The sequence below is a fragment of the Typopeltis vanoorti genome, chromosome 18 (assembly GCF_054136105.1).
Source record: "Typopeltis vanoorti isolate ZY-2024b chromosome 18, IOZ_Tvanoo_1.0, whole genome shotgun sequence".
NCBI classification, from domain to species: domain Eukaryota; kingdom Metazoa; phylum Arthropoda; class Arachnida; order Uropygi; family Thelyphonidae; genus Typopeltis; species Typopeltis vanoorti.
In genome coordinates this window covers 63,714,033-63,736,712 of record NC_143566.1, presented here as the reverse complement: position 1 = coordinate 63,736,712, position 22,680 = coordinate 63,714,033, and the positions used below count along the sequence as shown (strand labels likewise).

The 22,680-nt window shown below is 36.8% G+C and overlaps 1 protein-coding gene across 3 annotated transcripts in view; it reads left to right on the top strand.

Annotated features, from left to right (window-relative positions):
* The window catches only part of LOC150096718 (PMS1 protein homolog 1-like), a 269,065-nt gene that overhangs the window by 166,827 nt on the left and 79,558 nt on the right, over positions 1-22,680 (top strand). For all 3 annotated transcript variants that reach the window (XM_090407892.1, XM_090407891.1, XM_090407890.1), the window contains 2 exons: positions 8,398-8,542; positions 22,557-22,641. In XM_090407892.1, coding sequence (XP_090264018.1) covers positions 8,398-8,542; positions 22,557-22,641 — 230 coding nt within the window. The remainder of the gene's footprint in view (positions 1-8,397; positions 8,543-22,556; positions 22,642-22,680) is intronic.

The following is a 22,680-nucleotide window of genomic DNA, read 5'->3' as shown; positions in this document are numbered from 1 at the left end:
CCAAACATAGTTTTTACCACATCTTTTATAGCTGGAATTAGTAAATTTTCCCTGATAGAATGAGGTTTCCCTGTTTTCGCTATGTGCAAACTTAAGAGATAGATGCTTCCAGTACCTTGCTATTAATCGAACCCATGGCCAAAACTACATCTTTCCCATGATTTAATGTCGCTAAGCTTCGCTGAAATTAGCTTTTTTTTTTTTTTTCAATTTGCTTATTTTTCACATCACAATGTTTACTTAAATTAAGGGGATATTAAATCCCACATAGTTTTAAAACCAAATAAGAAACTCAAAGATCGGAATCAGAGAGTTTCTTGCCGAATATAGTAAACTATAAAGTATCGGCGACACTAGCGTTAGCCAATGCAAGTGATCCTAGTATGTAGTACAATACTGGGGCAACTCGTTGCAAAGGTGGGGGGGAAAGTTCAGATCGCTATTCTTAGGTATTTTCCATAATGTAAAAACACATTTCCTAGGAAATGTATGCTGTTATTACATTATGGAGGGAGGTCACTACCCAGACTGGTTTCAGCCTTTTTTGAGGCTTCATCAGTGAGTAGCTAGACCTAAACCTTCATCAGTGAGTAGCTAGACCTTAGGTCTAGCTACTCACTGATGAAGCCTCAAAAAAGTAAGTGTTTTTGAGGCTGAAACCGGTCTGGGTAGTGACCTCCCTCCATAGTAGTGACCTCCCTCCATGAGTAGCTAGACCTAAGGTCTAGCTACTCACTGATGAAGCCTCAAAACAGGCTGAAACCGGTCGGGGTAGTGACCTCCCTCCATAATGTAATAACAGCATACATTTCCTAGGAAATGTGTTTTTACATTAGGGAAAATACCTAAGAATAGCGATCTGAACTTTCCCCCACCTTTGCAACGAGTTGCCCCGGTATTGTACTACGTACTAGGATCACTTGCATTGGCTAACGCTAGTGTCGGCGATACTTTATAGTTTACTATATTCGGCAAGAAACTCTCTGATTCCGATCTTTGAGTTTCTTATTCGGTTTTAAAACTATGTGGGATTTAATATCCCCTTAATTTAAGTAATGTTTTCATTGCCGAAATGAAGCTTATTAGCTCTTTATACTTAAGTCACAATGTTTAGTTTCTAAATGTCGGAGTTTTGCAGGTTTCATGCACTCATTCGACAACATTTCATAACACAAAACACATTGAGGTTTCTGCTCACTTTCATCTCCACACCAAGTAAACCCAAATTCCAAATATGAGCTATTATATTTCCTACTGTATTTTTTCTTTGAACTGGTTGTTTCTTCTAATTTAATAGTATTAGATTTACTCACCATTACAAAACGTGTATCACAATTAGGGTTAGCATCACCTATTTCATTTGCTCTTCTTTTCAAAGTCCTAGTTCTAATCCACTTTTCCATTATTAAAAAATGTTTCCAAAAAATATATAAATATATAAATACTGGGATTAACTCACGAGACACTTTGTCCAAGTATCATTTAGCACTTCTGAAGGCATACTGAGCCTTGGTTGAAGGAGGAAAACCTTCAGTAATAAAAATCAATAAACAACAAGCAATTGGTTGCAATGTGGATAACACATGTTCACTTCAAATCTGACAAAACAGCAAGGGAAGGCGGAAGCAATGAAACTATACTGTTGTTCACTTCATCCCCTCTTATTATTTGTCATTCTGCTGCTACAAATTATTGTAGTGCCAGAATGATGAGTAATAAAAGAGTGGTGAAGTGAACAACAATATAGTTTTATTGCTTCTGCCTTTGAACATTCTGACACTATTTGTTATTTTTTTAAGTCTCCATTTGATTTCAATAATTTTTACTTACTTATTCAATTTTAATTTGTTTGGATAATTAAAAATATATATTTATTTAATTAATTTAAGTTTGCTCGCAGACCACCTATCCCATTGTCACAGACCACCTGTGGTCTGCGGACCACATGTTGAGAAACACTGATCTAGATGATTTCACACAGGGAAGAATTATTGGAAAGCTTGAAGGCCACAGAATTTCTGATATTGCAAGAGAGTTTGGAATCTCACATAGCATTGTATCCAGACTCTGGATAGCATTTCAAATTACTGGCAAAGGAAACATCTTAAACACATTCCAGTGGAAAATGTGTACCGTTTCCTAAGAGGTTGCCCTCACTCTGCTACGGAGCATGAAGACAGAATTTTGGTTACAACAGCAAAATCTAATCAACACATCATGGCAAGCTTGCAAGTCAGCTCCACTCAAGCATAGATACACAGATATCCCAACAAACTGTTGCAAGATGTCTGTGACAAGCAGGCCTGTAGTTTGCATCCATTTATTCACAGCTCATTATTTACATTTTTATTGGTTGTATCCATAAAAATTAGACAAGATACCAATGGGCTAACGTAGTCTTTACAGATGAGCGCCATTTTAGTCTTTCCTCCAATTCTAGACAACACTTGATCTGGTGTGAAAGTGGCACTGCTTACCATGGTGAAAATGTTCTAAAGGGATAGATACGACATTGCTGGGGTGTGGGGAGGCATTATGCTTAATGGATGCACTAGTTACAAATGGTGTATAAAAAAAAAAAAAAAAAAAAAAAAAAAAAGGATTATGACTGTGAATGATACAGCAATGAAGTTCTGTCACGTTTGATTGTTCTGTGGCGCTGTAGATGAAGAATTCATTTTTATGGATAACAGTGCCACACGACATTGTATATGAGCAATGGAGATAGTTTTGGAGACCAAGGATATTAATCGAATCAAGTGACCAGTATTCTCCCTAGATCTCAATCCCATACCACACATTTGAGCACAATAGGGAGATGCATTGCTGCTCGAAATTCCTGTCTAGAAAACAGACAAGGCCTTATTCTTGCTCTGAAGGAGGAGTGAGCAATTTACCTGAAGAACTCCTAAATCACTTGGTGCTAAGTATGGTATGACATTGTGAGAGCTGCATCGCATTTCAGGGTGGACATGTTCCAGGCTGAAATGTCTCTCTGTATAGTTTTCTATAAGCAGTGTATGTTAATTCCTTAACTACGTCCTTAGGAAATTTGTAACTTTTGCCAAAAACATATTCCAATTTAATATGTATGAAATTTATAACACATTTTTTTTGTAATATAATTTATTAGTATGTTGGCAATAAATTTATGTCCACATTTGGCTGTAGTAATGAAAATTTTTTCAAATACAGTTAATAATGTAGTTTGTCCTTAGCTTTTGGACACCAGTGTATATACGTGGTTTAGCCTTAAATACCATTACAACTTAAAAACCAGGATTAAGAGAGAAAGATGTTGGATGTTTATTTTCCACTTGGTTAGACTATAATAACTTGGTAAGACTTCCATCATTTTTCTCTAAATCCAGAGTAATTTAATAATAAGGGGATACACCTTTTGGCAACTTGTGTAAGTAAATATGACTTCTCCATTACCTCTGCCTTAATATCACCACTTCTGGGTCTAGCTCACACTGACGAGACCTCAATAAAGGTCAAAACTAGTCTGAGTAGTGGCCCTTCCCTTAATGCATAGCATTATACATGTCTGCAAGGAGATGTGCTTTGCATTATGGGAGATACTGAGACAAGGAGTGATGAGAGCTTGGTCCACCTTGACTACGAGTTGCCTCAGTCCTGAAGATACTTCAGGCACAAACTTTGTTTGCTTACATTTAGATAAAGGATTAAACTAAATTTATTATATTCTAACCAAGTGGAAAATTAACTTCCAACAACCACAACTGTTATATGAGAATAAGGTGGTTGTCCCTATGCCTCCCGGTGTATCCTATGTCTGTAGAAGCGTTATGTTCTTAAGACTGGTTTGCCTGCTTGTGGGAGGAAAAACCCCAGATAAACTGGGGAGAAAAACCCTGAGGTCCGTGCCCAAGACTGACTAACTTGGCTATGTCTGAGAAAGGTCCTAAGCTCCTCACATCAGTGATGGGAATCGAACCCAGGATACTCCTTTCCCAGGCATATGGTTGCAAAGCGCATAGCCACTAGGCTAACCATGCAGACGCAGCTCTTTCCACAGGACTTAAATATCTGTGCCGTACTTTCTTTGCCAATGGCTACAAAATAAATAAAATACTACATAGCCCATTACTTCTCCCTCCTCTAACACAAGAACAAAACCTCACTATTCCTATTCCAGATGTATATCAGAAAAGATAGCCAAAGTACTAATGAAACATGGCCTTCACACCACATTCAGGCCACATGTTAAATTAGCAACTCTGATCTACTCTCCCAAGTATAAACTCCATCCCCTAGCATATTCTGGAGTGTATGAAGTTCTTTGTGACTGTGGCTTGACCTACTATGGACAGACAGGAAGATCTGTTAACATCCACCTTGGAGAACATAAAAAGTACATTTGCCAGCATTATTATGGCAAGTCAAGACTGGCAGCCCACACCTTGGGCACCCCCTTCACACAGGATTAGATGGAAGAAAACAAATGTGTATTACAGAAGTCATTACAGGTCAGAAAGATTATTTTTAGTCAGACATAGCTATGAAGACTTCTCATAACCTGAACAAGTATGGTTGTATTAATTTGCCAAAAATTTGGGTGACACTGTTATCTTAAGATCAAGTCCTACATAGGTGTAATATTTTTATTATTACTATTTTTTTTTTAAACATTAGAGGGCACTAAATTAGGACTTGAAATCTGTTACAATGTTGCATGTAAATTATGACATGCTGCTTTGTGCTCGGAAGATGCTAATTTCATATTCAGTCAAATATAAGCCAGTTAATAAACATCTTTTTTTTTATTATAAAATAGTTTATTTGGTGGTGTTAATATCATTAAAATAAGTTATGAATAATGTTCAGCACCTAAGCTTGCCTATTAGATATCCATTTATATTTTTTAGCCAGATTCAAAATTATCATTTGAGAGAGCTCATGAGAACATAACCTTTGGCATGGCGATTGCCTTGGTTAGCACTACTTAATAGACATAAATTAACTCAGCTCATGAGCCCATATGTTTGCCTTTTATTAATGCATTTAGGTTTCACTGGCTTGACAGTGAAACCTATATTTTGAACTGCTTTTGAACTGCTGTTTTTCATCAGAGATAAGACAGAAATCTTGCAGCAAAAAGTCTAACCATAGTATTCATTTCACATAAAATTATATTGTTCATAATTGAACTCTCAGTTTTTGCATACATAATTACTAAACAGATATTTAAATTACTGAAATAGCTTCTTTTTCACTTATTGTGATATTTTTATTTAGTTACTTTTTTTTATTGATGCTTAAATAGGTTTCTAACCTATGCACATATGTGCTGTGTGGGAAAGTAGAGGAGAAAGAAAAAATGTGTTGATATCAGTAGTCCATAGGGAAAAATAAAGTGTGATAAAACCTGTTCCAAACAGCAAAAGATGGAAAAAGAGGATAACAGTAAGTGGGTGGTAAGTTTAAAGCTGAACTGTGTATAGACGTTAACCAGAAGCTGCTCATTGTCTTGAAGCTATACATCATTCCTCATTTACATAGAGAAAAGGCATCAGGCAGAAACAGAAAGTGATTGGAGTGAGTCTATTAAAAAAAAAAACAATCTTTTAACTCGATTGTTCTTTGGAACTATTTCTTGGAGATAGAATGTTTTTAATGAAAATTTGGTTTTTGAGTAGGAGATCTAAAAATTATGGTTTCACAGACTTTTTTAATCTGCAGCTAATCCTAAAAACTCACTGAGCTTTAATAAAATGATTATGTGAAACTCTCCATGGTATGGAAAACCATAATTCTTAAGTGCTCAATAACCAAGGTGCCTTTTCCAGAATTTCAGTCTTTAAGTCTAATAATTTCTACTTGGCTTTGTGTGGCCTATATGCATATTAGTATACATTGTACCAGTGCTGTCACTGTGACAGATACAAAATATTTAAGTCGTTAATTAAACTGTCATTGTTTAATTCATTCTTGTATGTGTCTTCATTCTGTTAATGTGTGTGCCAGTCATAATGTGTATATCTATTGACCAAAACGTGGATATGAAATGTGCTGTTGAAAAATGGAAGTTAACATACATAGAAAAGCATGAATTAAAGTGTAAAATGGTTCATATATTTCATCCACTCTGTTTGGGTAATTAGTCAGCCTGGTTGGCCGAGTGGTTAGTGTACATGCTCTCCAGCCAACAGGTTGCGGGTTCGAATCCCACCATGGGCATGGATATTTCTAATTGTCTTTAGGTGGGAGATAGATTTCATTGTCCAGTGTGTGAGATTATTGGCCCACTTATTGGGGGCCTGAAGTGGCTTGAAAAAGTTCCATGTTTGGTCCCTAGAGCAGGTTTCCAGGCTATGTAAAAATAAATAAATAAATTACAAAAATATATACAAAATTGATAAAAATGCAAAAAAAAATTTTTTAGGCCACTCATGGTACAAAATGTACTATAGGTTTATAATAACCTTCCACGGATGGGAACAACACATTGAAAAAAAAAAAAAAGTTAAACTATAAAATATGAGATATCAATCTCTTTCTGTGTCTGTCTTTGTGTGTGTTGTGCAAGTCATGAAGGTCATCCCAGGAATGAGTAAGGGTGCAGTTAGCAATAATTTGAGGTCTAGCTTCTCATAGCATATAGCAAATGTGCAAAACATGGTGCCAGTAGGTGTTGAGTACTCTTGGTGAATCTTTTAAAAGATAGATATGTGTATTTGGGTATTGTATGACCTGGAAGAGACTCTTCCTTCATGAGTTATTGGTTATTATAATAATAATTCCTTATGCAAAGCTTGTTTGTTTTTGTTGGCACTCATAGATACACATAACCTGTCTGAGTTTCATGTTCTTTATTCTGTGCCTTCCTGCCCATCTTGTGTATACATCCTCCTGTCTCACTTCTTGATTCCTTCTTTTATTTTTCTCTATTCATAAATTCACAAATACTCCTTAATCTCCTCTTTTCTGTGTGCAGTGTACTCGTGTATCACACAAATATTTCTTAATATCCTCTTTTTTTTATATATATATATATATATATATTTTTTTTTTTATCTTGGTCTTTCAGTCCATTCAGACTCACTTTCATTTCTCCCATTACACTTACGTGCTCCCTCTCTGTCTGTCTCTCATAAGAACATCCTCTTTGGATATCCTACACCAGACCCTTTCAAGTGTAAACTATTGTTTTTCTGTTGATATTTTATTTTATATTCATGCCACAAACTGCAGTCCTTTTTCACACAGCTCTGCCATCATCTCCCTCATTATTTTTGCTCCGCCTGACTATTATTACTCTTTTCAGTCATCTTATATTCATCTTAACATTATCTTAAATGTCCTGTTTACATATACATCATTTCCAAAGTATCCATCATGATGTTCAGCTTCTCCCAGAAAACAAATATATGCATCCTCTCATTCATCACACCTCTAATAATGGCATCTCCCATACAATACTTGAATCATATTTTACTTCTTTTGCTTATCTTTACTTTGTCCTTTTCACTTGTTTTTTCACTTCTATCCCTCACTTACCTAATATTATGTATATACTTAATTTCTCAACTTCATCAGCCCTGCTTTTAATTCTTACATTCATTTGCTCACTGATTCTCATGCTTACTAGCGCTTACATTTGAGTTTGAATTTTTTCTTACCTCTCCCTCACATTAAGTTGTACATTGTGTTCTTTAACATTATTTTGCTTGTCTCTGTTAACCACTGCTTGTACATGCTCTCACTCAGTGAAGTCTCATACTTCACTAGCATATTATAATAATCATATAATTATATGTTTATAATATAAACATATTTCTCATTCCTTTTTATCCTTTTCTAGTTATAACCACATTATTCACATTTTCCCTGTCATACATATTGTACTCTTGACACTGTGTCATTCATAAACATTACACTTACATATTCTACTTAACCTATAGGTTTCTCTTTGTTGCTCTGATTTCATTTGCCATCTTAATTTTGCTCATGTATAATACACAATACTGATCTTAGATAAAAAAAAAATGATTAATTATATATATCTGAAAACACCTTGTTCACACTAAATCAGTATTATACAAAACATTAGACACACACTCAGGTGATTATTAATCAATAAAACTCTAGCGAATCAAATGTGGTAAACGTGACAAAATTACTTCATTGTGGCATAATAAGGAGGATGAGGGAAGAGAAACTTCTTTTTTTTTTCCTTTAATGAAGATAATATTTTTATTGATTAATAGCAACTAATATATCTTGAATTTTTTGAACTTTTTTTTATCCATTTATGATTATGAAGCTAGTTTAATGAAATTTGTTTGTGACTTAATTTAAAAAAAAATCTTATTTCATATATTTATATTCTTAGAAAGATTTTATGCATTTTCATTTAATTTATCTATGCAGCCAGTTCAGCTTTTAATGCCAGAAATTAAGAAACATCCTTCTCACAAAGTTGGCTTAGACAACAACTGTACAAACAAAAAAAGAAAATTACCACAGGAGAAGACTTTTACACTGGAAAAATATTGCAAAGTGCCGAACACTGAAGGTATATTTGATACTTTAAATATTATCAGTAAAACCATTTTGCATATAATTAAATTATATTATCCAAGTTATTATTACTAAGTAATAATCCTTGGAATATTACTTACTTTTATACTATTTGTTATCTGAAACATATTCAAACAGCAAATTGTATAACATGGAATACATGTTATACTGCAGTTCTTTCTCACACAACTTTACCATCATCATATTTTTCATTATCTTTGCTCTTTTCAGTCATCTTCTTATATTCATCTTACCATTATTCATCTTACAAATAAAAATTTTAAAAAATTAAGTGCATCATTATATTTATGAGTATTTGATTACCTGTAAGGATAGTGTGCTTAATTCTCAAAGGTTTAATATTTGTTTTCTTGTTTATACACAATAAAAATGTTTAATATTTTTATTATTATTATTACTGGTGACTCCAAGGAGTCCTTAGACTCATCGAGGGAGGCCCTAAACATCATGTCAAGAACTATTCAACATTTGTACAGCATCTATCATACTTTGCTTTGAACTCATTCACAGTCATGGCACCCACAACAGATTTTGGGAGCTTATTCCACTCATTCACCACTCTTCAAATAAAAAACCTAGTTCTAACACCCTTGCTAACTACACTCGTGCTCAGTTTCCATGGATGGCCCGTAGTTCTCCCACCACCAGACCTGTTATGAAAAATTTCCTCTGAATCAATCTTTTAAAAACCCTTCAGTAATTTGACTGTTTCAATCATATCACCCCTTTTTCTCTGCCTATCCACCAATTTCTGTAACCCACAGATCTTCAACCTGTTCTCGCAAGGTTCATTCCATAGACCAGCTACCATCTTGGTCACTCGCCTCTGGATCCTCTCTACCTCCTCCCCATCAAGACGAAATCCTGGCACCCAGATCCAGGCACAGTGGTCAAGATGGTGTCTTATCAATGCTTGATAAAGAAGAACAATAACCTGCTTATCTCTGCTCGTCAATGTATTCTTCAGTAACCAAGTGATATGATGAGCTGATTTAGCCACTTTTGTTATGTGCCCCCTAAACTTCAACTCCCTATCCACCAACACTCCCAAATCTCTGGCTTCGTCAATTTCCTGGAGTACAGTTCCACCAATGTGGTATACTGCTGCTAATCTTTTCACCCCAAAATGCATACATAACCTTACACTTTGTCACATTAAACTGACATCCATTCTCCTTAGCCCAGTCTGCCAATCTATCCAAATCATCCTTCAAAATTTTACATCATGTGTATTCACTATTGTTTTACCCAACTTTGCATTATCAGCAAATAAATAAACAGTTCCTCTCGGATCCTTTCCTATATCATTAATGAACAAATTAAATAGCAGTGGTCCAAGAACAGAATCCTGTGGCACATCACTAGCAACAGGCCTTCTTTTGGACTCTACTCCTGAATAAACTGCCCTCTGATATCTCTCCATCAACCACCCTCCTATTCATCTCACCAACCCTATATCCATCCCCACATGCTGCAGTTTACTGATTAGAATTCCATGTGGTATCCTGTGAAAGGCCTTTGCAAAGTCCAGCAGTATCACTGTAAACCATTACCCTTATCAAATTCTACCATCACTGTATTATAAAACGTGAACAAGTTACTGAGGCATGATCAACCCTTCAAAAAACCATGCTGCTCCCCATTCAGTATCTCATGTCCATCTATCCATTCCTGTATTTTGCTCTTGACTTCTCCAAATTTCTCCAATACCTTAACAACAACTCCTGATATGCTGATCAGTCGGTAATTTGCAACAGCAGTCTTGGAGCCTCCTTTATGCATTGGAACTATTTTCCACTCTTTCCACCCCTTTGGGACTAACCCAGAGCTGAGACTTAAATTAAATAATATGGTCAAGGGCACTGACAATTCCTTTGCCACCTCACGTAAGACTTGAGCTGGTATACCATCCAATCCCACAGATGTATTCACATTAAGGTTCTGTAATATACCATTCACCTCCATTTCATTCACCTCAGTTCCCATATAAGCTATTGGTTCCCCCATTCCTGCAATTTTACCACCTGGATGATATACTCTTGCAAAGTGTTTGCATAGTAATTCTACTAAGCTTTCTATTATGCATCATGGTGCTGATGCACAAAACAATGGCAGGCAGGCAATTTTAACATGCATGAATATGTTCCCCACAGCATGTGCAAAATATATGTCTTTCACAGAATGAGAGATATTATTTATTATTATTATATGGAAGGAGAACAAAACTCAAACACATTTTGTAGTAAGTGGACATCATTATATTTATGAGTGTTTTGATTACCTGTAAGGATAGTGTGCTTGATTCTTGAGCGAATCAGCATTTCATGAGCAAATACCAGAAGTGTGAAGAGAATAAGAAGAATGATAGCTGTGAGTTGAAATACAAAATGTGTGATAATGAGATTAGTGTTATAAGTGGTATGAATAACGCAGTGGAAAATAGAGAATGATCAAATGGTAATGGAAAAGTTAGTGCACTTATGTGGAATTCTCCACAAAACAAAACATGTGATTGAGTGGTTAGAGAAATGCCTGGTGGATGGTGTGACACAGAAGCAAAAGAAAGGGAAGAGAAAGCAGAGTATGAAAGAGCAAAAGCATCTGAACAAGGGTTAGATTTTGTATGGTAATTCTTTGATAAAAAGGGTGCTTGAGGAGAGTGTAACAAAATTGTGTTTTCCTGGTGTTAAGATTAAGGATGTCAGTGATGCTGTGAGATTGCAGAGAGTTAAGGTGAAAGAGATGTTTATTTTGGCTGGTACAAATGATTTAGCAGGTGACAAGTTTGGTATACAAGAAGAGATGAAAGAGTTGCTAGTACATGCAAAAAAGAAGAGTGAAAAAGTAAAAGTCTAATTTTTGTCACAGTATGATAGAGGCAAGTTGAGATGGAGAGCTATGATTGAAAATGAATTAGTGTGCAGATTGTGTAGGAGGAATGGTGTGGGGTTTGTGGAGTGAATTTGATAGGGATGAGGATTATATAATGGGGATGGTTTGCATTTGAATGGATTTAGTTTCAGGAGTTTTGATAAGGTGCTGTTCAGTAAAAGTTCAGAAGTACAGAGTCAGGGAAGCTAGAAAGTTTAGGGAGGATGCAGGTGAACATAGGTCCAGGCAACCTAGAAGTTAGTAAGTGGATGAGTGGTCACATTTTGCAAAATGCAGTACACCAGGTTCTTAACTTTAGTAGGCTAAGTAAGACAAGGTGTAAGAGAGATTGTGGGAAGAAGGGGTATTGCAGTTTATTTACGTGGGTGGTCTGAAAAGTTCTTGGCCTCAACCATAAACGGCAACACTATTGGCAAGATTTTTTTTTTTTTCTAAGTTGGTACATCTGTCATAAGCATCAATGTGAAATTGCAAGTCATTCTATCAAGTAGTTTTTTTAATACAGCTGTCGGAAGCCAAAGTGTTGTCTGTATCCCTTGAAATGGATAAAATTGAGTATTGTGTGGTTATAAAATTCTTTGTAAAAGAAGGTTTAATGCCAAAAGAAATTCGTTCGAAGGTCATAAAAGTTTATGGGCACTCTTCTCTTTCGTTATCGACAATTAAGAAATGGGCTGCTGAGTTTAAACGTGGCCGTACCAGCCTTGAAGATGATCCACATAAAGGACGTTCAAAAAGTGTAACAACACCAGAAATCATTGATCAATGCATGATATGGTATTGGATGGCCGGCAAGTCAAAGTGCATGAAATTGATGAAAGTGCATGAAACTGAGACGATAGGCATTTCAGAAGAACATGTAGGATACATTTTGCATGAAGAATTGCAAATGAAAAAGCTTTGTGCAAGATGGGTACCGCGCAGATCAAAAAAGCACTTGCATGAAAATCTCTGAACAGTACTCGAAGCATTTTAACAAGAATAAAACTGATTTTGTGCATCGATTTATTACTATGGATGAGACTTGGATTCACCAGTATATACCACAATCCAAACGACAGTCAAAACAGAAGCTGGTTGTTCAGCGCCAAAGAAGACAAGGTCCTAGCATTGGTGTTTTGGGATGCTAATGGCATTTTGTTTATTAATTATCTTGAAATGGGTAAAACAGTAACCGAGGAATATTATTCCAATCTTTTAACCAGACTAGACGAAAAAATTTGTGAGAAAAGACCTGTTTTGCAGAAGAAAAAAAATCATCAGGACAATGCACCTGCCCACAAAGGTGTTTTGGCAATAAGAAAATTAAGGGATCTACACTATGATTTGTTGGAACGTTCACCCTATTCCCCAGATTTGTCAAGAGGTGATTGCAGCTGTAGAGGGGTATTTTGCAGATCTTACTGAGAACCACTACAGGGACAGGATAATGGTGCTGGAGCATTTCTGTAATAATTGTATTAGTCTTAAGGGAGATTATGTGGAAAAATAAAAATAATTTTGAAATTATAAATTTGTTTTTTCATCGTTAGGCCGAGAACTTTTCAGACCACCCACATATACTAATACCAGAAGTACTTTAAATAAGGGCAAGAAGTTTTGGTTTTGGCTAGCACTACTGGACCAAAAGTTATAGGCATGAGTGAGACGTGGTTGCCCAAGGATGATATGGTCATAGGAATAAAATGCAAGGGATATGTTGTCTTCAGAGAGGACAGAAGCAACCGGAGAGAGAGACAGAGAGAGGAGTTTTGCTAATGGTAGAAGAGGAATTAAAGCCAATAAGAGTAGAAGTACATCAGGAACAGGCATTCAGAGTACAGTTCATTTGAAGCTATCTAGCTTGAGATAGATGCCAACAGGACTAAATATGAATTGGTTACTACTATAATCTAGGACATATAAGGAGGAATGTAAATGTCATGCATTTGCAAATTAACATGATGTGTACAGGTCAATAATTGTTATGGGGAATTTCAACTATGGGGACATAGATTGGTAGGAGGAATGGTCACATGTAGGAAGGAAATGGAATTTATACAGCTGCTGAGAGATAATTACCTGAGACAGCACGTAATGGAGGAGATACAATATTTGAGAGTGCTGGATCTGATCATAGCATCAGAGAACACTAACCAATCCAGCTATACTGCTTGGAGTGTTAACTGGGAAATTGTCAGATATGTAGAATTTTCTTTTAATAAGGATATATGTGAAATTACAGAGCAAATGATTATGACAAGCTGAGAAGTCAGCTTTCAGCAGGGCATGGTATATAAGAAGGTCAAGGAGTGTTTGAAGAAAGCAATATCAGACTGTATACTAGAGTCAGAAGGATAAATCAGGTAGGAGTTAGATGGGTAAATAGCTTCATTAAGCAAGAGTTGCACACAAAGAAAAGGTTGTGGAGTGATTATAAGGTAATAAAAATTAATAATAATCAGCATGCCCATAAGCAGTATAAGGCACCGGCTTATACTGCTTATGGGCATGTATGGTAAGTGTAGTAAGGTAAAAGTGACCTGTATGGTAAGGAAGGCCAAAGCTAGCTGGTAAGACCAAAAGAGTTCTTTTGCTATGTGGCAAGTAAAAGGAATAATAACTATGGAAGGATGACTTTAAAAAGTGCTGATGTTGGGGAGGTGATAGAACCAGGCCAAATAGTTGAATGACTGAATGAGCATTTTCCAGGGATGAACCATCTAGGTGACAGATGTAACATTGACTAATAGGAGCAGAGAGAGAGAGAGAGATTGAAGAGATGGAGGTGCTTAAAATATTGCAGAACCTCAATACGAACACAGCCATGGGATTAGATTGCATATCAGCCCATGTATTATAAGAATGTGCAAGAGAATTATCAGCTCCTCTGACTAAGCTGTTAATTAAGTCTCAGTACTGGGAAGGTACCAATGGAGTGGAAAGAGGACAAAATAGTCCCACTGCATAAAGAAGGCTCCAAGACGGAAGTAGCAGATTATAGAGCAATCAGCATCCCAGGAGTGGTGGTGATTAACCATCAGAGAAATTGGTGCAAGACAGAATTCAGGATTCAGTGGATAGGAATGTGATATTCTATAAGGGACAACATGGTTTTGTGAAGGGTAGGTCTTGCCTTGGTAACTTGCTTGCTTTTTATAATAAAGTGACAATTGAGTTGAATAAGGAAAAATGGTCAATAATGTTGCTAGATTTTGTAAAGGCATTTGACAAGATTCCACATAGAACTCTGTTGCATAAATTGGAGCAAATGGGGGATGGATATGAATCTGGTGATTTTGATTAAAGTGTTGGTTGGACAGATATCAAAGAGTAGTTTATGGAGGAATTTAGGATAAGGCAGGTGACCAGTGGTGTACCATACTGTACAGTACTTGGTCCTCTGTTGTTTCATTTGTACATCAGTGATATAGGAAATTATTTAACAGGAAATATTCAGTTGTTTGCTGATGATGCGAAACTGGGAAGAGCAATGATAGATAGAGGTGATGTCGAGATCCTGCTGAAAGACTTCAATTAACTAGCAGAATGGGCAAAGGTAAATGCCTCTCAATGTAATGTGGCCAAGTACAAAGTGATGCACTGTGGGAAGAAAATATCACAAACTTTGTACTATGTTGATGGAACTGAACTGCAGAAAACTGAAGCCAGGAATTTGGGGGTGATTGTGGAGAGGGAGTTGAAGTTTAGAGCGTATATTGCGAAAGTAACCAAAACAGCACATCAGATAAAAAGGTTATTGTTCCTCTATATAAAGCTACATCTGGATTACTGCGTGCAGATCTGGTCATCTGGATTCTGTGACTGATGAAGAAATGGTGGAGAGGATCCAGAAGTGAATGACAAAGGTTGTGTGGCAGGTCTATGGAATGCTCCTTATGAGAAGAGATTGATGGTCTATGGGCTTCAAAAACTAGCTGATAGGTATAAAAGAAAATACATCATAGAAACATAAGTTATTAAAATGGTTTTATAGGATTTACACAGAAGACGTTTTTTCAATACATGGCAGGAAGGGAGAGAACAAAGGGTCACCAGTGGAAAATATGTAAGATTGTGGTTAGCAAAGGTGTTAGGACTAGATCTTTTGCTTGGAGGGTGGTGAATGGGTTTCCAGAGGTGGTTGTTAGTATTTCATCAGAGACATTTCTTGTGATGAGTTTTCTGACTCAATGGAGATACTTGTGTAATAATTAATACATGATGTTATAAGTTATACCATATTTTTCGGACCATAAGACACACCTTTTTATATAGAGAAATCAACTTAGAATTGGGGTGTGTCTTATGGTCCGTAGGTAGGTGATACCGGGTAAGTCTTGGGTCCCATGTTTTCGATGCGAGCCAAACACGTGTCTCACTGCATATGTGGGAATTCCCAATTTACATACAAAAACTTTACCGGCGTCAATAACAGTTAGTGGGCGAGCATATGTGGTTTTGAATGGACGAGACGATTACTAAGTCTTTTGAAAAATGCGGCATAAGTAACGTGATGGATGATACTGAAGATGACTTAGTTTTTGAAGAGAGTGATAACAATAGTTCAGACAATAATACGAAAAGTGACAGTAACGAGACGAGTGATAGTGCTGAGATAAGTGAAGATAAACTGGATGCTGCTGGTACAAGTTATGGTAATAATAAACGAAATTAAAGGTTTGCGAAATGTATTATACGAAAAAATGTCTCATAAATTTGGGGTGCATCGTATTGTCTGAAAAAGATGGTATATAAAGTATATTTTGCTTTGTATTTCTTTTCAGCAATTGTTAGAGGTAGGCATCAACATTTCACATTGTCAATGAGGTAAAGTGAGTGAATTTAGTTATCCATCGCATGCTGACTGATTATCATTTCATCTCTGTATAACCACATCTTCTTTACTAGTTCACTCAGCCCTTCTTTACCTTTTTAATGGTAAGGTTTACTTGAAACTCAAAAAAAAAAAAATTAAGATACTCTTTGATAAATACTTTAGAAAGTGTATTAATAAAAGTAGATCCTTTCCATTAGTGTTACACAGTGATCAGGCATTCATTTCAGACAAATTATGGAGACTACAACCATGTCAGAAATTATTATTTTAATTTCCCGATGTTTCTACCTTCATATTAAGGTCACTATCTGAAGTATACACATACATATACAGAGACAAGCTATGTTACATTTCACATAGTATACTAAAGAGACAATGATTTGATTAACGGTTATTCTACTGGCCTGACCTCTAGTGAAAAAAAAAAAAAATAAAATATCTGCATCAAAACTATATTCTGTTTATGACAACATCAGAGAAAAATTTTTTCATATAGATAGTTTTATTACAGCAAAAGTGATGTCCTAATTTAGCATGAGAATTATTATATTAGATTTAAGATCCTGGATTACCTATAGTCTTAATTAGAATTAACTCTTAGGGAGAAAGGTTATGCAGGTAGAATATGTACCTTCCATGTTCTTGGGATTTGTAAACCATCATTATTGTTAAGATTAGGATGGTTGATAACAATTTCACAGGCCTCCTTAAATTTACGTTCATACCACGTTTTGGTGTGATGTATACAACAGATGCTTTTCCAGTCAGTTCTATGTAAAGTATTCAGGGCATGTTCAGAAAGGCCAGCTTTACCATAGTTATTAAATTTAATGTCCCATTTATGTTCCTTTTTTCTGATAGGAATTGTGCGTCCTGTTTCCCCTATGTAGGGCAAATTACAGGTACAATGAATATGGTATACTCCACGGTGGGACAGCAGAGGAAGTGGATCCTTGGATGAGTTGAGTAAGTTCTTTAATTTTTGTAGGAGGTTTAAAGTTGGCTTTAAACCATCTTTAAGTTGTATTTCTGTAGTATTCTGTTTATTTTATCTGATCTCCCTTTAATGTATGGAATGGTTACAGTTTTATTGTAGTCTAATTTATTTTTGTTTTTAAGTGAGGTCTTGCGAAGAATTTTGTTGAAGTATTTTGAGTGTAGCCATTTTTTAGGAAGGCATTGCTGATAACTTTTGATTCATCTTTAAGTGCATGTTCATTGGTGCAAATCTTCAAAGCTGTGTTTTTTAGTGGATTAGTGACACTTAGTTTATGTGTTGCTGGTGGTAGGAGTTTTTGTATATATTGGCCAGTATGTGTAGGTTTCCAGTAAACAGTGAAGGAAAGACTGCCAGAACGAAGACATGTGACAAGTGTATAGAAAAAGAAGTGTGTTCTGCTTTTCAGTCTCAGTCGTGAATTGTATGCGTTTATGTTGTTTGTTTAGGTGGCTGAGGAAAGTGTCTAATGTTTGGTGGCCATGGGACCAAATGGCAAAAACATCATCGATGTATCTAAGCCAGACTTTTGGTTTTAAAGCCTGTTGCTCAAAATATTCCATATAAAAGTTAGCAATTGGGTAGAAAGTGTTTTGCCACACAAAATAGCCAGAACGTAGTACATGTGCAAAGAGCACTGTGATATTGGGAGGGAATTATCCTGTAATTGAAGGGTGTCATTAATTGGGACATTTGTAAAGAGGGCACAGATGTCAATACTGACTAATAAATCATCTTTTTCCACTGTGGTGTCTTTGATTTTGTTTATAAAGTGTGTATTTTTAATATAGGAGGGGGAATGACCTACCAACTCCTTGAGTGTTGACACTAGTTTCTTGACTAGGTGATAATTGGGGGTGTCTATGCCTTCAACTATCGGGCGGAGTGATGCGTTTTGTTTGAGAATCTTTGGTAAACCATAAATTCTCGAGGAATGAGTGTAATATGGAAGTAATTTTTTAACTGTGTCTTTGGGCCAAGAAATGACTGATTTAAGTAGTTTTTCTGTTTTCTTTTTATCCGATTGGTTGGGTTATAATTAACACGTTGATAGGTGCTGTCGTCTGAGACTATTAGATTAATTTTTTCTAAATATGTTGTTTGGTTTAAAATAACTGTGGCATTGCTGTTATCAGCTCTAGTGATTATGGTGTCCAGATTTAATTTTAACAATTTCACCACTACAGCTGTGAAAATCACAAAAAAGGAACATAAACGGCACATTAAATTTAATAGCTATGGTAAAGCTGACCTTTCTGATCATGTCCTGATTACTTTACATAGAAGTGATTAGAAAAGCATCTATTGAATATATCACACCAAAACATAATATGAACATAAATTTAAGGAGGTCTGTGAAATTCTTATCGACCACACTAATCTTAACAATAATGATGGTTTAAAACTCCCAAGAATATGGAAGGCACATATTCTACTGCATAACCTTTCTCTCTAAGAGTTAATTATAAATAGGACTGTAGGTAATCCAGAATCTTAAATCTGATATAACAATTCTCATTTTAAATTAGGACATGACTTTTGCTGTAATAAAACTGTCTATATGAAAAATCTTTTGTCAGATGTTGTCATAAAGAATATGGTTTTGATGTAGTTATTTTATTTTATTTCATTTATTTAATTTTAATTTTAATTTTAATTTTTATTATTATTATTTTTTTCACTGGAGGTCAGGCCAGTAGAATCACTGTTGATCAAATTATTATCTCGTTAGCACACTATGTGAAATGTAATATAGTTTGTCTCTGTGTATATAGAACTCCAGATGATGACCTTAATATGAAGGTCGAAATGTTGGGAAATTAAAATACTTATTTCTAACACGGTTGTAGTCTCCATAATTTGTCTGAAATGAATAAAAGTTGATAACCGAGGAATATCTGAATTTTAATACAGATATCCTACATAAAAATGACTTATATAGTCATTTCGTCTTATGCAGCCACTGAAGAAGGCAAGCTAGCCTCAATAGGTGCCATTCCCAAGCCCGGATAAATGGTGAGGGTTGATGTCAAGAAGGGCATCCGGTCGTAAAACTTCAATGCCAGCTCAAACTATGATATGAGTCAAAGAGAAAATGATATAAGGGCTAGGGTGTACCCCTTAAGCGACGCACAGCCACATCACCCTACAGCTGCGAGAAGTGGACGAGGGCTATCGCATCAAGGGTGGGTGCGGTTAAAGAAGCGAGCCCAGCAGGTGGAGCGGATGTTGCAAGTGGGAACACTGAATGTTGGAAGCATGACTGGAAGGGGAAGAGCGGTGGCAGACATGAAGAGGAAGTTGGACATTTTATGTGTGCAGGAGACAAGGTGGAAGGGGGAAAAGGCAAAAGGACCTGGGAGATGGATATAAATTGTTCTACTCTGGAGCGAATAACGAGGGAAGAAATGGTGTAGGAATTGTGGTGTGTGGCAGAATGATGGGCAAAGTACTGGAAGTGGGTAGAAGGAACGACAGGATCATGCGAATGAAATTGGGTCTTGGAGAAGAGCGGGTTTATGTATTATGTGTATATGCCCTGCAAGTTGGTTGTACAGCAGAGGAGAAAGATGAGTTCTGGAACGTGTTAGATGAAGAAATGAGGGAACTGGAAGAAAATGAAATGGTGATTGTCAGAGGAGACTTGAACGGACACATAGGAGACTGAATAGAGACTGTGAAAGGGTGCATGGTGACCACGGAGTGGGAATGATGACCCAGGAAGGAGAGAGAGTTGTGGGCTTTGCAGTGGCGTTTGATCTGGCAATTGTGAACTCGTTTTTCTACAAGACGGAAAAACATTTGATAACATTTAGGAGTGGTAACAACAGTTCACAAATTGACTACATTTTGACTAGAAGAAAACATCTTAAGGTTGTGACAAATTGTAAAGTAATTCCAACAGATCAAGTAGCACAGCAACACTGACTGCTGTGCGCAGACTTTAAAATAAGATCGAAGATAAGAACCTCTGAATGCCATGAGATGAAGACAATTAGTGGTTTCGCTTAAAAGAGGAGAGTGTGAGGAATCATTTTAGGGAGAGGGTGTTAGAGAGGATTTCGGATGAACTGGAAAGTGTACAAGATTGGTGGAAACATAATTCAAAAGTAATCCTGAGCTGTGCAATCGAGGTGCTTGGTGAGACATCCGGAAAGATTAGAGAGCAGAAGGAGGGTTGATGGTGGAATAATAATGTACAAGTGGCGGTGACAGCTAAGAGGAAGGCAAAGCAGAAGTGGGATGAGTCAAGAGTGGAAGAGGACAGAGAGGTGTACAGAGAGAGAAAGCAAGAAGCTAAGAGCGTTGTGGCACAGGCAAAGGCCATGGCATATCAAGATCTGTATGATCAATTAGAAACAAAGGAAGGACAGAGAAAAATTTACCAACTAGCGAAATGTAGAAATAAAGCAGCAAAGGACATCTTACGTGAGGCAGATCAAAGACGCTGAAGGAAGAGTATTATGGAGGGATGTGGACATAAGAAACAGATGGAAAATATACTTTGAGGGACTTTTGAATAAGGAAAATGCAAGGACTCACAGAGAAGATGGGCAGCCTTCTGAGGAGATGGTGCAGAACATCAGTAGAGTGGAAGTGACGGAGGCCATGAAGAGGATGAGGAATGGAAAATCAGTGGGCCCCGACAGAATTCCAGTGGAGGCATGGAAGGCACTGGAGGAAGAGGGAATTGACCTGCTGTGGGACCTGTTCATGAAAGTTTGCCAACAGGAAAATATACCCGAGGAATGGAGGGAGAGTACTCTTGTTCCCATCTACAAGGGTAAAGGGGATGCACAAGACTGTAAAAATTACAGAGGAATAAAGTTGATGTCCCACACAATGAAAATCTTAGAAAGGGTTCTTAATGGTAGATTGAGGAAGGAGGTGGAGATTGCAAAGGAATAATTTGGCTTCATGCCTGGTAGATCAACAACAGATGCTATCTTTGGGTTACAGCAGATGATGGAAAAGTATCGAGAGAAACAAAGGGAGCTACATCTGGCATTTTTTGATCTGGAGAAAGCATACGATAGAGTGCCAAGGCAAGAAGTCTGGAGGTGTCTGAGGGAGAAGAAGGTTCCAGAGAAATATGTCAGGTTGGTGTGGGAGATGTACAGAAATGTGAAGACAAGTGTTCTGACCTGTCTGGGACAGACAGAAAGTTTTCAAGTAACAGTTGGCTTGCATCAAGGGTCAGCATTAAGTCCATTTCTGTTTAATATTGTGATGGAGGTGGTAACAGAGGAGGTGAGAGAAGATGCGCCTTGGACAGTGTTGTATGCAGATTTAAGAGGAGAAGCAGTAACTAAACTGGAAAGATGGAGAAAAGTACTGGAAGAGAAGAGTATGAGCCTGAGCAGAAGTAAGATAGAGTATATTTGTTGCACAGTGGGCGGCAGACAGGAGACAGATCTGGAGCTGGAAGGAAATGTCATCAGGAAGGTGAGAGACTTTAGATACTTAGGTTCAACAGTGGAAGAAGATGGAGGAGCTGAGAAGGAAGTGGGATGCAGGATACAAGCGGGTTGGAGGAACTGGAGGGAGATGGCTGGAGTGTTATGCCATAAGAGGGTGCCGATCAATCCGAAAGGCAAAATCTATAGGACAGTAGTGAGGCCAGCTATGACATATGCTATAGAAACTGTGGCCCTGAGGAAAAATAACATCAGCAGGCTGGAAGTAACAGAGATGAGAATGCTTAGGTGGATGTGCGGTGTGACCAGAAAGGATCGTCTGAGAAATTACTATGTCAGGGGAACAGTGAAAGTTATGAACTTAGGAGCGAAAATACAGGAGGCAAGGTTGAAATGGTTTGGTCATGTGATGAAGAGGGAGGACGAATATGTGGGAAGAAGGGTCATGCAGATCGATGTGCAAGGAAGGCGGGAGCTTGAGCGGCCAAAGAAGAGATGGATGGAGCTGGTAAAAGAGGACTTGAGGATGAAGAACTTGGACGTGGTGACAGCCCAAGACAGGAAGGTGTGGAGGAGACTCATTATCAACAGTGACCCCACTTAAGTGGGAGAAGCTGCAGAAGAAGAAGATCCTACTTAAAAATGACTAATTATTGCTTTTATATATATCTTATTAATGATGTATTGAAATAACATATTGAACATGCCACTGGATGCAAAATTTTATAATCATCAACATTTTTTATAGTGCATTTTCTTAGTATAATAATTAAACTAACAGAGTTGACAAATTTAAATATATAGTACATACTTTTAAATGAAATCAGTGAATTATTTACTTTAGTATTTTTGCATATTATAGCTTCTGCTTCACAGTTAAGCACTCGTGGTGAGATGCATATTTCTTCTCAAAACAATAAACATATATCTGAAAGTCAGATGGAGAAGTGAGTATTTTATGTAAATAAATAACCATTTGAGAAATT